The sequence below is a fragment of the Oreochromis aureus genome, linkage group 14, assembly GCF_013358895.1.
Source record: "Oreochromis aureus strain Israel breed Guangdong linkage group 14, ZZ_aureus, whole genome shotgun sequence".
Classification (NCBI taxonomy): Eukaryota; Metazoa; Chordata; class Actinopteri; order Cichliformes; family Cichlidae; genus Oreochromis; species Oreochromis aureus.
In genome coordinates, this window is record NC_052955.1 from 15,260,836 (window position 1) to 15,276,690 (window position 15,855).

A 15,855-nucleotide genomic window follows, 5' to 3' on the forward strand; every position below is an offset into this window, starting at 1 on the left:
CCACCGGAAGGCCCACTCCTCCCGCAGGCCCACCACCCGCAGGAGGCGCCATAGGGGTCGGGTGCAATGTGTGTCGGGCGGTGGCCAGGAGCGGAGGCCCTGGCGGACCGATCCCCGGCTGCCAAGACTGGCAATAGGGACATGGAATGTCAACACTATGTAAGGGTTAATTCACGACCACATGTTCTTAAGAAGATGGCAAACCCCCTTTGTCTGAAGACCTATATAAACCAATGGAAACAATGTGTGCACATATACCAACAATTTTAGATGGAAATGGAGATAGCAGCTCTTGTAATTGGTCTGGTATTGGCTGTGTGTTTGTTTCACCTCAACTCAGCTGTTGCCTTTGCAGTGTGTCTAGATGGTATGAGACAAATGACTAGGCATATAGGAGCTCGAGCTGGTACGACGACATCCTCTCTTAACTGCAAGCTGCAGGAAGCACTCGCTCTACCTGCATTTTCAAAGGATGGGGACTTTGTTATTGGTGGTGATTTTTCCCTTCACGTCTACATGAACACAGTTTACAGTGATTACACCAGCATGCCTGAGCCTGCAAAATGCAAAGGAAGGTTAGTAGTGGGAAGAAGAAGATGCTAAAAATATGTTGAACTGTATAAGGAGAGAAATGATTTCATGTGCGTTATATTCTATGGAACTACATTGATTTAATTTGTTTAAATTATCCTGTTGTTGATTTTTTCTTTATTTTAATTTTTTGACATCAAACTTAAACTAAATCTGCAGTCTATATTCTAACAGTGACACAACTATCTGCAGCCTTTTCACCAGTGAACTGCAATCATCACGTGCAATGGTTTTTGCCATAGAAGAGATTAACAACAGCACAGAGCTGCTGCCTGGAATCAGGCTCGGGTATCAGATCTATGACTCATGTGCATCAGTGCCTGTAGCAGTGCACATGGCATTTCAGTTTCTAAATGGCTTGGACAGTGTGTTTTCCATTGGTAACAATTGCTCACATTCTGGTATGGTGATGGCTGTTGTTGGTGGCTCTGGGTCTACGACATCCATCAGTTTGTCACACGTCATCAGGTCCTTTAACATTCCCCAGGTAAATGCCAATTTCCAATTTCTGTCAATGTTTGTATTTAAAATATGCCATGTGATATTTGTGTTTGTGTTTTTTTCCGAGTTACACTGTTTTATTTCTTTTGGTTTAGGTGAGCCACTTTGCCACATGTGCATGCTTGTCTGACAAGCAGCAGTACCCAAGTTTCTTCAGAACAGTCCCCAGTGACCAGTTTCAAGCTGAAGCACTAGCCAAGCTAGTGAAACACTTTGGCTGGACTTGGATAGGTGCTGTTCGGTCAGATTCGGATTATGGAAATAATGGCATGGCATCTTTTCTAAAAGCAGCACAGAAAGAGGGGATCTGTGTGGAATACTCTGTATCTTTCTATCGGACAAACCCACAGAGCAGAATTCAGAGAGTAGCAGATGTTATCCGCAGGTTTCTTCGTCAGAGATAATTATTGTGCATTGACTTGTTTAATTATCTTTAAAATAAATGTTTGATGATGTGAAGACATTTAAAAACTTTTTTCTAATGCATTACATTGTCTCTCAAGGTCTACAGCTGTAGTTGTTGTGGCATTTGCATCTTTTGGAGACATGAAGATCCTGTTGGAGGAGCTATCACATGAGCCTTCCCCACCCCGCCAGTGGATAGGCAGTGAATCATGGGTAACCAACCCAGAATTAATGAGGTTCAGTTTCTGTGCTGGGGCCATTGGATTTGGGATTCCGAAGTCTATAATCCCAGGTCTCAGAGACTTCCTGTTGAATCTGTCTCCCTCACAAGTGGGTTCTTCTCAAATACTTACTGAGTTCTGGGAGGATACATTCAACTGCACACTGACCAAAAGTAAGACATTTTTCTTGGTTAAAATTATGTTATCAACTGCTGATGTTACAAAGTCGGATGTTGCTTCATTGGTTGACCTATTTTAATTGAAAAGTTATTAATGGTGACAAGTGTGAGGTGAAAATACAGGTGTAACTCGAAAAACTAGAATATCATGCAAAAGTTCATTTATTTCAGTAATTCAACTTAAAAGGTGAAAGTAATATAAGATATAGACTTACTACATGCAAAGCGAGAAAGTTCAAACCTTTATTGGTTTTAAGTTTGATTATTATGGCTTACACCTTATGAAAACCCGAAATTCAAAAGCTCAGAAAATTAGGATATTGTGAAAAGGTTCAATATTGTAGGCTTAAAGTGTTAATCTCTAATCAGCTAATTAATTCAAAACACCTGCAAAGGGTTCCTGAGCCTTAATCTCTCAGTCTGGTTCAGTAGGAATCCCAATCATGGGGGAAGACTGCTGACCTAACAGTTGTGCAGAAAATCATCATCGACATCCTTCATAAGGAGGCGAAAGCCTCAAAAAGTCATTGCAAAAGAAGGTGGATGTTCCTAAAGTGCTGTATCAAAGCACATTAATAGAAAGTTATATGGAAGGGAAAAGCGTGGAAGAAAACAGTGCACAAACAGGAGGGATGACCACAGCCTGGAGAGGATTGTCCGGAAAAAGGTCATTCAAAAGTATTAGTTAGTTAGAGTTAGTGCATCAAAAGCCACCATACAAAGACAGATCTTGGACATGGGCTTCAAATGGCGTATTCCTCTTGTCAAGCTGCTCCTGAACAACAGACGTCAGAAGCATCTTACCTGGGCTAAAGAAAAAAAAAACTGGTCTGTTTCTCAGTGGTCCCAAGTCCTCTTTTCTGATGAGAGGAAATTTTGCATCTGAGGTTGTGCTGAGACTTTTACCTTTACACTGTTCCTGCAGCAGAGCCTCAAGGCTGGTCCAAACCTCTTCTCGCTCTCCTTTAAATCCTTAAAGTGTGGCCAAGCACAGTAGCTATCTTGGGCCACAGATGGTTGAGGGTAGCTACACATTGTGAAGGTAGTCTTAAATTTCACCATGTAGTTTGAGTCATCATCGGAGACCTCCATGGTGTGATGCAGGTGGCAGAAAACAGATAAACCCCTGAACATGAGACATATGTCTCGCCTCCAAGAATCTCAGTCACAAGCCTGTAGTAGACAGTTCAAGAAACTAATTATTAATCTACACAATAACTGTCAAATATTCGGTCTTTAGGTGATGACGTGATGAATCCTGCTTCCAGGCCCAAACTACCCTGTGTTTAATAAGGCTTTTCTGTTTTTAACATGTTTTAATGCTTTGTATCTGGTTCTATTTATTCTAAAAAAGCCCCTAAAAACAGTCAGTGATCACTGTCGCCCTCTCTTGGTTTTTATTACTGCTATTCATTTTAAAGCTCAGTTTTTAAAACCTTACGATGCAACTACAGCCCAGCCCATGCAGCAGTATATTAATGACTAACCTTGGATTGTGGATGAATTATGTCAGTTGTTCTCTTGACTTAAGTTTGGTCCGTTTCCAGCATCCTGCCATGCGATTGCATTTTATTTCTAACCATCGAGAATCCTCACGGCAACTTTTATCGAGTGAAAAGAAGTTCATCCTCCACCTTCACTGTTTATATTATGCTAACATAGCTTTGTCGCTAGCGATCACGTAGCCCATCGTTATATATCAGTTATATATCAGCTAGCCAAAGTAAAGTAACCCTACAAACACCACTGGTGTTTACTTTCCTGTCTTCATTTATGTTGGAAGTGATAGCAGAGCTGTACGTCTTAATTTGTTTCAGAAATCTCTCAGTCAGGATAGGCTATATTATATTTAGATGGAAACTAGCGAGCTAACTCCTTGCTAACTTTTAACTCCATTAAGTTTAATAAATTCCGTTTTCATGTATGCCTGGATGTTTAACTTAATTGTTACACCTGGTAGAGCAGCCACACTGATCATTTTATTACAGATGAAAGAATTTAGACAGTTTTTAACTCTCAGTGATGCCGCAGTAATCATTTGGCTTATGGACCTGCAGCGGAGTTTGGTCCGGACATGACTTAAAGACCGGATAGAGCTTTTTGAAGAAACAATAACAAAAAGTTAAAAAATAGTTTGATTCACTTGCATGGCTCAAGGATAGTCACCAGCTTTTGGAGTTTTACCAGCTCTGATGGAGTTAAAATGACTAACTTGTGCTTTTGTTTAGCTGTTGCCCCAGTCTTGTTTGCTCCTGGTGTAGTTCCTCCATATTAGCAGGGCTGTCTGTAAGGCGTCTAATTTTGCTTGCTTTTCAGTGTCATAAAACTGTTGAATTTTACTTGACATAGTCTTTTGGCACGGCAGATGGAAAGTTGGATCACCTGACGCTAAGTGTAGTACATTTTCTAACACCCTATCTTCTACTGCTGATAGTGGTTTACAGTCCAGAGCAATCAATTTTGCGAGAGAATTTGTAAGTTTGTCCAATGTTGACTTATTAATTTTGGTCCTTAAGTTAGTCATTTCATCAAGTTTGAGCTGCAGACACCTTTTGTTGGTACTCAGACTGCTAGCAACATGTTTTGCATTTAGATGGTAACATAAGGTTGAAGTGCTTCGGTGGTATGTGTTGAGACAATGCCAGTCTCTGCAATTCTTTTGGTCCTGGTAGAGATCACGCTGAGATGTTTCCATGTTTTACACAATCCTTTTATTACCCATTATTCTTACAGATGCATCTGGAGATCAGCACACTGCATCCTATGCAGTCCTATTCTGAAGGCTGATCTAAAGAATTCCACACAGCAGTTAAAGTTATAACCTCTGGTCTCCTCCCCCCTACAGTAAACACCCCCACAAGGGAAAAACAGTGGCCAGGGGTGTTGACACCCTGACCCCCATCTCCTTTTAAGGTAGTGTCCATTTGCCCTTTGTCTGCCCCTCACCCTCAGTAACTCTTGCTTCCTGCCCTAGGGGTGGGTGTTGATTGTCCTCCTGCCCTGCACCCCAGTTCTTTGTTCCCATTCCAGGCCTATTTTCTATTTTGTATACCCATTAACCGCCATAATGTAATATTACAAGAAATCCCAAACTATATTCTCTTTAACTCTGATGTATATTAAGGAATCTATTCTCATATGCAACATATGCAAACTCCTTTTTTCACAGTTTGCACAAAACCACACTTTCATCAAGGCTTCCGTTGGGTAGTCTTTTGATTGACATTGACAAAAGTTAGCCATAAATGTGTAATTTTTTTAGTACGTTGTTTTTTTTTTTCAAATTAATTAATCGCAATTAACGTGTAAATTCTAGTTTTCCAGAATTTAGTTTTTTCTAGTTTTCTAGTTTTTATATAACCAATTCAAAGTACTTACAGAACAATCAGGTGTTTTGTATTAAATAAGATAACACGCAAATTATTTTTGCTACTCCTAAAAATTATTTCTGTCCACTCTAACATAAAGGAGAACATCACAAGCCTGATACCTGCAGGCCTGAAAGCAGGAGGTGTATCACCCCTCGGGTTTTCGACCTAGAGGCAGCGTTTACATTGCAAGCTGCCTTTGGTGGCATTTCGGCAGCAACTTCAACATTGCCTCATTGTTCTGACACACAAAACAAAATGATTGACTGCACGACACACTTACCACACACTCCTAACATGCTAATCTCTCGCATCTCAAAACTCGCTCTCTCTCTCTCTCTCTCTCGCTCTCTCTTTCGCTTTCTCGCTGGCGTTTTCCCCCTCTTCCTAAACAGCCAAAGCCATTTCGCCATATCATCTTCTGAGTGGTCGACATGGCACATTTTTCTACCAATAGGAAAGAGGTTTTTTTTCTTTTCTTTTCTTTCCTTTTTTGATCACAAGAAGAGACTCAGAAAACACTGTTTTTACCGTTTCTTTCTGCAGTAAACATAACAGCAATATTCAGGAAAAAACATTGTGTGTATTTGTTATCATAACTCTGGTTTTACGTGGCCTATCAACCAATTTAAAAACTGGTACATACTTTGAAGTTCACACTTTTAAAACAAAAATTGGACATAGCATCTTGTTGCTGTGTCATCTTAAATTGGTCATGTGTAGTTTGAGTCATCATCGGACACCTTCATGACGATATAGAGCTTTTTGAATAAAGTAGTCATGGGGCCTGTCTCAACATGCGTACTTGCGTTCTCGTGTACTCATGATACGTTATCAGTGGGAGACCAAGTACTGTTCCAATTCAAAGTACGCATCAAGCCAAGATCGCGAAAATTCCCGGATGTGTCCTCGCTCCGCCTTTTTTACCGAGCATGTATTAGTGGTGACTTGTGTGTACTTGGTACAGCTAAATATCCCAGAATGCATTTCGTCCAAATCCCAAACACGGCAATGGCGGAGGAGCGTGGCTAAAAACTTTTAAATATTACTCTTTCTGGGTCACAAAATAACCTTTAAAGTTATTTTCAAGAGAGAATGTAGCTGTGTTCAAATATCTGCTCGACTTATTAAGATATCAAATATTTCCAAACGTGCTCCAACGTTTTCGGAGACGCCTGTTACCCACCAGCTCCATAGCAGACCGGGAGGTCAAAGATCACTAGATCCGGTGAGAACAGTGGATTCCTGGCACATCATTTTGAACCCCCCCGCGGTCTGTCGCTACTCAGGTTAAATATGATATATAAGTCTCTTAGATAACTTCGAAATGTTAATGTTCGGTTTATTTCAGTGTTTTATTTATTCCTGAGTAAATCGGTTTGGCTGACATTAAAGTTGAGCTTCATAACATATGAACCCTCTGGGGTCCAGGGTATAATTGGTCGTTTTTGACTACTTTTGATTTTACCTCTATATCTTACCGCTTTCTTTTCACTCGCCCGCTTTCTCTCACCAGTGTCACTCCTAAAACTTCCCCCTCTTCCTAAACAACCAAATGCCACATGTTGCCATATCATTTTTTGATTGATTGACATGGCACAATTTAACACCAATAGGGAATAGGTGTTTTTTCTTTTTTCACTTGCAAGTGGAGAGTGTTTGCCAGCGCTGTCTGTAGAAAACGCAGTTTTTACCGTTTCTTCCCGCTGTAAACACCACTGTTTTGTTCAGAAAAAAACATTGTGCGTATTTGTTATCATAACTCTGTTTTTACATGGCCTATCGACACTGGTATATAAAAACTGGTATATAGTTTAGACCCACTTTAGACCCAAGTTGAAATGGAGACTCTGGGTCGCTGCATCTTGTTGCTGTGTCGTCTTAAATTGGTCATGTGATTCTGACGCGCGGGCGCGTCCATCGACCCCAGAGAGTTAATCACAGTTAAATTAAGAGGGGATGGCAGTAAAAACTCCGGACCTGTGACATCATCAAGTACGCTGGTGTTCCATTTGTACAAATCGCGAGTCCGCGCTCACATTCTCGCGTTCTCGGCAAGTCCGTACTTCCGTACATTCTCGGAAAGTTCGGACTCACAGAGAAAGCGAGTACGGACTCGTGTACTTGAGAATCGAGAAAGGGCCATGGTAAACTACTTTATTCTTCCTCAGCCAATCAGCAGCACTCGTGTAATTGTTTGCCCTTTTTGTGATTTTTAGATGCCACTGCAAAGAAGAAAATATGTGATGGAAATGAAGACATACAGAATCTGCAAAACCAGTACACTGACACATCACAGCTCAGAGTTACTAACATGGTGTACAAGGCCGTGTATGCAGTAGCACATGCCATCCATAATGCAGTGTGTCAGGAAATAAATGGCACTGCAAAGTGTGACAAGTTAACCAAGTTAGAGTCCAAACAGGTCAGAAGAAATAAATATGCTGATGCCAGTGTTTTTCATCAACTGCAATATAAGTTGATATGTGATATTAATATTTGTTATTGAAATATTGTATCATTTTTTTCCTTTCCCCTCCCATTATACCTAATTTCATCTTTTCAGATTTTAATTGAGCTGAAGAAAGTAAATTTTTCCCGAAATGGCTATGATGTGTCATTTGATGCTAATGGGGATCCTGTGGCTATTTATGAACTGGTTAACTGGCAGGAAAGTGAAAACGGCATGACTCAGATAGTGACTGTAGGGCTGTATGATGCATCACGGCCCGTGGGCCAGGAATTCCAGATCGACAAAAACATTACCTGGATGGAGGATAGCATGAAAGTAAGCAGTCAAACTTTAGAAAACAATGATTACAGCTGCATAGTAAATATTTGCATTTATTCTGCAACCTTTGACAGGTGCCAGTGTCAGTGTGCACAGACAGTTGTCCTCCAGGAACTCATAAAGTACTACAGAAAGGAAAACCTATCTGCTGCTATGACTGTATACTGTGTCCTGAGGGGGAGATCAGTAATAGCACAGGTAAAGAGAAATGATTGCCATGCATTTAAAATGTTTCATTGTGTATATATGAAAATCAAGAAAATTTTGTGTTTATTTGTTTTTTATCCAGATTCAACTGATTGTTTACCTTGTCAGAAAGAATTCTGGCCTAACGCAAAGAGAGACACTTGTATCCCTAAGCCTGTAGAGTATCTTTCCTTTCAAGACCTCCTAGGAATTATCCTGGCTACATTCTCAGTTCTTGGTGCCTGTCTGACCATCGTAACTGCGGCTGTATTCTTTTGTCACAGGAAAACTCCAATTGTCAGGGCCAACAACTCTGAGCTGAGCTTCCTGCTGCTCATCTCACTGACTCTGTGTTTCTTATGTTCGTTAACTTTCATTGGAGCACCATCTGAGTGGTCCTGCATGCTGCGTCACATTGCGTTTGGGATCACCTTTGTACTCTGTATCTCCTGTGTACTTGGGAAAACTATAGTGGTTATAATGGCTTTTAAAGCGACACTTCCAGGTAGTAATGTGATGAAATGGTTTGGTCCTCCACAGCAAAGAATGACTGTTGTGTCTTTCACCTTTATTCAAGTTTTAATATGTACTGTTTGGATAGTAGTGAGCCCTCCCTTTCCAAAAAAAAATCTAACCACATACAAGGAGAAAATCATATTGGAATGTGCATCAGGCTCTGCTGCTGGCTTCTGGGCTGTGCTTGGATACGTAGGCATACTTGCTGCCTTTTGCTTTGTTTTAGCAGTCTTAGCCCGCAAATTACCTGATAATTTCAATGAAGCCAAGCTTATCACCTTCAGCATGTTGATATTCTGTGCTGTCTGGATCACATTTATCCCAGCATATGTCAGCTCCCCTGGGAAATTTACAGTGGTTGTGGAAATTTTTGCAATTCTGGCCTCCAGCTTTGGTCTAATAATGTGTATATTTGCTCCCAAGTGTTTTATCATATTGTTTAAGCCTGAGAAGAACACCAAGAAATATTTAATCAACAAAAATCAGTTATAGTATATCAGAGCTTCTAGTGTTTGCAATTATTGCAACATTAAGCTGGAATTGTACAAATTCAATGCAAAAAGAAAAGTTTTCAATTTTTTTTTACATTTCAAAAATCTCTTTATTTACAACTTTTTTCTGTTAAATAGCTTCAAGTTTTAATTTTAAAGATAAGCTATTTAAAAAAATTTTTTTTCATTTGTCTTTTGGTGTATTCAATCCAATAATATTTAATTTGGAGTAAAGTAAATAAACAGAAAATCACCTTTCACAATAACACTACATGATTCCGAGTTATTTTTCAATAGTTTTCAATTCCCCCCACCCCCCACCAGAAAACTGGAACTCAACAAAAAGAACCGGCCTTCAAAATTTCAGCATTTCAGCTGCCATCCATCCATCTTGCAGAGAAGCCCAGACCTCCGTCTCCCCAGCCACCTTGTCCGGGGGAACACCAAGGCGTTCCCAGGCCAGCCGAGAGATATAATGTCTTCAGTATGTCCTGGGTCTGCCCAGGGACCTCCTCCCGGTGGAACATACCCGGAAAACCTCACCCAGGAGACGCCAAAGACGCATCCTTGTCAGATGCCCAAACCACCTCAACTGGCTCCTGTCGATGTGAAGGAGCAGCGGCTCTTCTTTGCGCCCCTGCTGGATGGCTGAACTTCTCACCCTATCTCTAAGGGAGAGGCCAGCCACCCTTCGGAGAAAGCTCATTTCTGCCGCTTGTATCCGCCATCTCGTTCTTTCGGTCACTACCCACAGTTCGTGACCATAGGTGAGGGTAGGGACGTAGATCGACCGGTAAACCGCTTTTACGCTCAGCTCTCTCTTCACCATGATGGACTGGTGCAGCGTCTGCATCACAACAGCCGCAGCACCAATCCATCTGTCGATCTCCAGTTCCCTTCTCCAATCACTCGTGAACAAGACCCCAAGATAATAACAAAATCAGCTTACTATCACCTCAAGAATATTTCAAGGATAAAAGATCTGATGTCTCAACAGGACCTGGAAAAACTAGTCCATGCATTCATCTTTAGTAGGCTTGATTACTGTAACAGCATCTTTACAGGTCTACCTAAAAAATCAGTCAGACAACTACAGCTCATTCAGAACTCTGCTGCTAGAGTCCTCACTAAGACCAAAAAAGTGGACCACATCAGTCCAGCTCTGAGGTCTTTACACTGGCTGCCTGTCCGTCAGAGGATAGACTTTAAAGTTCTGATGCTGGTCCATAAAGCTCTGAATGGTTTAGGACCAAAATACATCAGTGACCTCCTGACCCAGTATGAACCTTCCAGATCCCTCAGGTCATCTGGATCCGGTCTGTTATCAGTCCCCAGAGTCAGAACCAGACACGGAGAAGCTGCATTCAGCTTTTATGCTCCTTATATCTGGAACAACCTCCCAGGAAGCGTCAGATCAGCTGAAACACTCAGTTTATTTAAATCCAGGTTGAAGACTCACCTATTCTCAGCTGCATTTGAATAAAGCACCAAATCCACACTTAAGTTTAAATTTCAAAACCTACTTTTTAACTACTGATTTTATCTACTGTTCTGATTTTATCTACTGTTTTTATATTTGATTTTATATACTGTTTTGTTTGTTTGTTTGTTTGTTTGCTTGTTTTAATCAAATTTAAATCATGCTTTTTATTTGTTTTTGTTTTTAATGTCTCTGTAAAGCACTTTGAATCACCTTGTTGTTGAATTGTGCTATATAAATAAACTTGCCTTGCCTTGCCTTGCCCAAGATACTTAAACTCCTCCACTTGGGGCAGGAACCTCGTCCCCGACCCAGAGTGGGCACTCCACCCTTTTCCGGCTGAGAGCCATGGCCTCAGATTTGGAGGTGCTGATCCTCATTCCTGCTGCTTCACACTCGGTTGCGAACTGTTTCAGTGCGAGCTGGAGCCCATCACCCGATGAAGCCAACAGAACCACATCATCCACGAAAAGGTGAGATGACATTCTGAGGCCACCTAAGTGAAACCTCTCCGCCACTTGGCTGCACCTAGAAATCCTGTCCATAAAAGTTATGAACAGAATCGGTGACAAAGGGCAGCCCTGGTGGAGCCCATCACCCACCGGGAATGTGTACGATTTATTGCCGGCTATGCGAACCAAGCTCTTGCAACGGTTGTGTAGGGATCGAATGGCCCATAGCAATGGGCCAGACACCCCATACTCCCGGAGCACCACCCACAGGACCCCCCGAGGGACACAGCCAAATGCTTTCTCCAAGTCCACAAAACACATGTAGACTGGTTGGGCAAACTCCCATGCACCCTCAAGTATCCTTGAGAGGATAAAGAGCTGGTCCAGTCTTCCGCGACCAGAACGAAAACTGCATTGTTCCTCCTGTATCTGAGGTTCGACTAATGGACGAACTTTCCTTTCTAGCACCCCGGCATAGACTTTCCCAGGGAGTTTTAGGAGTGTGATCCCCCTGTAGTTGGAACACACCCTCCACTCTCTCTTCTTAAAAATGGGGACCACCACCCTGGTCTGCCAGTCCAGGGGTACCACCCCTGATCTCCACGCAACATTGCAGAGGTGTGTCAGCCAGGACAGCCCTACAACATTCACAGCCTTCAGGAACTCGGGGCGGACCTCATCCACACCAGGAGCTCTGCCACCAAGGAGTTATTTAACTGCCTCAGTGACCTCACCCCTGGAAATTGGTGGGTCATCCCCCTCATTCCCAGACTCTGCTTTCTCCTCGGAAGATGTGCCAGTGGGATTAAGGAGGTCCTCGAAGTATTCCTTCCACCGCCTAACAATTTTCTCAATCGAAGTCTGCAGCACTCCACCAGCACTATACACAGTACAGGTAGAGTACCGCTTTCCCCTCCTGAGTCGCCTGATGGTTTGCCAGAATCTCTTTGAGGCAGTCCGAAAGTCTTTTTTCATGCGCTCTCCGAACTCCTCCCACACCCCAATTTTTGCTTCAGCCAGAGCCGCATTCCACTTGGCCGGTCGGTACCTATCAGCTGCCTCCGAAGTCCCACACGCTAACCAAGGTCGATAAGACTCCTTCTTCAGCCTGGTGGCTCCCTTCTCCTCTGGTGTCCACCATTTGGTTCGAAGGTTACCACCACGACAGGCACCAACCACCTTGCGGCCACAGCTCATTGCAGCAGCTTCGGCAATGGAGATGCTGAACATGGTCCATTCAGACTAAATGTCTCCAGTTTCCCTTGGAATGCTGTTGAAGGTCTGCCGGTGTGCGTTGAAGATCTCGCGGACTGGGGCCTTTGCTAGGCATTCCCAGCCTAGCAGAGACTGGTTCCAGAGGCCAAGCCATGGGTTGAGCTGGTACCTCTCAACCTCACGCACTACCTCAGGCTCCTTCCCCACCAGAGATTTGACAATTGCCCAATTGCCAGTCTTGGTAGCCGGGGTTCGGTCTGCCAGGGCCTCCGCGCCTGGCCACGACTCCTACGGCGCCTCCTACGGGTGGTGGGCCTGCAGGAGGATGGGCCCATGTCCCCTTTTTGGGCTGTGTCCAGCCGGGCCCCATGGACTAAGGTCCCGCCACCAGACGTTTGCCCTCGGGCACCCTCCCTGGGCCTGGCTCCAGGGCGGGGCCCCGGTAACCCTATCCCGGGAAGGGTAAACTGTTCCCTCTGTGATATTCACTTAAGGGTCTTCTGAATTGCTCTTTGTCTGGTCCCTCACCCAGGACCAATTTCCCATGGGAGACCCTACCACGGGGCAAAAGCCCGTGAACAACATAGCCCCTGAGATCCCTGGGACATACAAACCCCTCCACGATAAGGTAGCGGTTCGCGGAGGGGACAGTTGCTTCCAACTGTATTACAACAATGTTCCCCACTTCCTGTTCTGACAAGTGATCGGTGTGTGACACACGATAATGTTAGGGATAGGGTGAGTTGGAAGCTGATGATCTACTGCGGATCATCAGAATTTAAAGCTGCTTTCAGCTGTATTACAACAATGTTCACCACTTCCTGTTCTGACAAGTGATAGTGGTGTGACACAGGAGGATATTAGGAATAGGGTGAGTTGGAAGCTGATTATCTACTGCGGAGACCCCTAAAAGGCGTAGACGAAAGAAGAACTAGGAATTTAACAATTTAACAATTCCCAAGAGGTAATAACATATAGTATTATGAATAATAAAATGTAAAATCTATGGGGCATTTCAAACAAAACATACAGTGGTATGCAAAAGTTTGGGCACCCCTGATAATTTTCATGTTTTTCCTTCATAAATCATTGGTTGTTTGGATCAGCAATTTCATTTAAATATATCATATAGCAGACGAACACAATGATATTTGAGAAGTGAAATGAAGTTCATAGGATTTACAGAAAGTGCGCAAAAGTTACTTAAACTAAATTAGGCAGGTGCATAAATTTGGGCATCTTTGTCGTTTTATTGATTTGAATACCTTTAGCACTAATTATTGGAACATAAAATTTGTTTGGTAAGCTCATTGACCCTTGACCTACACATACACAGGTGAATCCAGTCGTGAGAAAGGGTATTTAGGGTGGCCAATTGCAAGTTTTTCTCTTATTTGCATCTTCTCTCGAGAGTGGCTACATGGGAGCCTCAAAACAACTCTCAAATGACCTGAAAACAAAAATTGTGCAACATCATGGTTTAGGGGATGTATACAAAAAGCTATCTCAGAGATTTCAGGTGTCAGTTTCCACTGTGAGGAACATAGTGAGGAAATGGAAGACCACAGGGACAGTTCTAGTAAAGGCCAGAAGTTACAGGTCAAGAAAAATCTTAGATAAGCAGAGGCAAAGGATGGTGAGAACAGTCATAGTCAACCCACAGACCAGTTCCAAAGACCTGCAACATCATCTTGCATCTTGTGCATCGTTCAACTATTCAGCGTACTTTGCACAAGGAGATGCTGTATGGGAGAGTAATGCAGAAGAAGCCTTTTCTGCGCGCATGCCACAAACAGGTTCGCTTGAGGTATGCTTAAGCACATTTGGACAAGCCAGCTTCATTTTGGAATAAGGTGCTGTGGACTGATGAAACTAAAATTGAGTTATTTGGGCATAACAGGAGGTGGAAACAGAACACAGCATTTCAAAACAAACACTTGCCACCCACAGTAAAATGTGGTCGCAGTTCCATCATGCTGTGGGGCCAGTGCATATCACCAGATTCTTGAAAACAATTTTCAAGAATCAGTGACAAAGTTGGAGTTGCACCAGGGCTGGATATTTCAACAAGACAACGACCCTAAACACTGTTCAAAATCTACTAAGGCGTTCAGGCAGAGGATCAAGTACAACGTTCTGGAATGGCCATCTCACTCTGCAGACCTGAATATTATTGAAAATTTATGGTGTGAATTAAATGGACTGTCCATGCTCAGAAACCATCAAACCTTACTGAACTGGAGATGTTTTGTAAAGATGAAAGGTCCAAAATATTTTCAACCAGAATCCAGACTCTCATTGGAAGCTATAAGAAGTGTTTGGAGGCGTTATTTCTGCAAAAGGAGGCTCTACTAAATATTGATGTAATTTTTCTGTTGGGGTTCCCAAATTTATGCACCTGCCTCATTTAGTTTAAGTAACTTTTGCACACTTTCTGTAAATCCTATAAACTTCATTTCACTTCTCAAATATAATTGCGTTCATCTGCCATATGATATATTTAAATGAAATTGCTGATCCAAACAACCAATGATTTATAAAGGAAAATCATGAAAATTATCAAGGATGCCCAAACTTTTGCATACCACTGTATTTAACATTAAGATCTTTATGTGGTACTAAACTCATGATAATAAGGTAATATAAGTTCACATTTTATGATACTTGTTTTTATACTATTATGACTTTTGTGCTCTAAATTTTAATTCCTTTGTATTACTACAGATAGTAGTTACAGAGTAAAGACAATGATAGAAGTAGTAATGGTTATGCAGTACACTCATATAATAAATCCCGACAATTCCAGACTTTTCTTGCCATTTACACTTTCCAAAAAATATATTTAAATTATTAATACTATGATATTTTTCTGTCTTAGGTATACCAACATAAGATTTTGTGTGATAATATATGTTTTTTTGCAAAAACAATTGGTGCAAAACCAAAAATATACACTCTTTCTGCTCTATGAAACAATAATTAAGGATTAAAAATCTGGTGATGTTCCCATCTAAATTAAATACAGCTGTATTGTATCATTTGTCGTAGCCAATTATTATGAGGGAAATCGTGGGCCCAATCAAAACCATACATGTAGACTTAGAATGTCAACACTATGTAAGGGTTAATCTACGACCACATGTTCTTAAGAAGATGACAAACCCCCTTTGTCTGAAGACCTATATAAACCAATGGAAACAATGTGTGCACATATACCAACAATTTTAGATGGAAATGGAGATAGCAGCTCTTGTAATTGGTCTGGTATTGGCTGTGTGTTTGTTTCACCTCAACTCAGCTGTTGCCTTTGCAGTGTGTCTAGATGGTATGAGACAAATGACTAGGCATATAGGAGCTCGAGCTGGTACGACGACATCCTCTCTTAACTGCAAGCTGCAGGGAAGCACTCGTCTACCTGCATTTTCAAAGGATGGGGACTTTGTTATTGGTGGTGATTTT

The 15,855-nt window shown here is 42.0% G+C and overlaps 1 protein-coding gene across 1 annotated transcript; it reads left to right on the top strand.

Moving 5' to 3' along the window:
* Window positions 1-465: 465 nt before the first annotated feature.
* On the top strand, window positions 466-9,250 carry LOC116311316 (extracellular calcium-sensing receptor-like). Its single transcript, XM_039622362.1, has 8 exons — window positions 466-575; window positions 766-1,078; window positions 1,188-1,477; window positions 1,596-1,891; window positions 7,485-7,690; window positions 7,832-8,053; window positions 8,131-8,254; window positions 8,346-9,250. Exons 1-8 carry the CDS (start codon window positions 517-519, stop codon window positions 9,248-9,250), a joined length of 2,415 nt encoding a protein of 804 aa, XP_039478296.1. The 5' UTR covers window positions 466-516.
* The last annotated feature ends 6,605 nt before the right edge of the window (window positions 9,251-15,855 follow it).

Excerpts from the sequence above, each read along its gene's own strand:
- LOC116311316 (XM_039622362.1), top strand. The coding sequence starts at position 517 with ATGAACACAGTTTACAGTGATTACACCAGCATGCCTGAGCCTGCAAAA. Across the intron at positions 1,478-1,595 it reads GTAGCAGATGTTATCCGCAG|GTCTACAGCTGTAGTTGTTG; the intron begins GTTTCTTCGTCA and ends TTGTCTCTCAAG. Across the intron at positions 8,054-8,130 it reads GGATGGAGGATAGCATGAAA|GTGCCAGTGTCAGTGTGCAC; the intron begins GTAAGCAGTCAA and ends AACCTTTGACAG.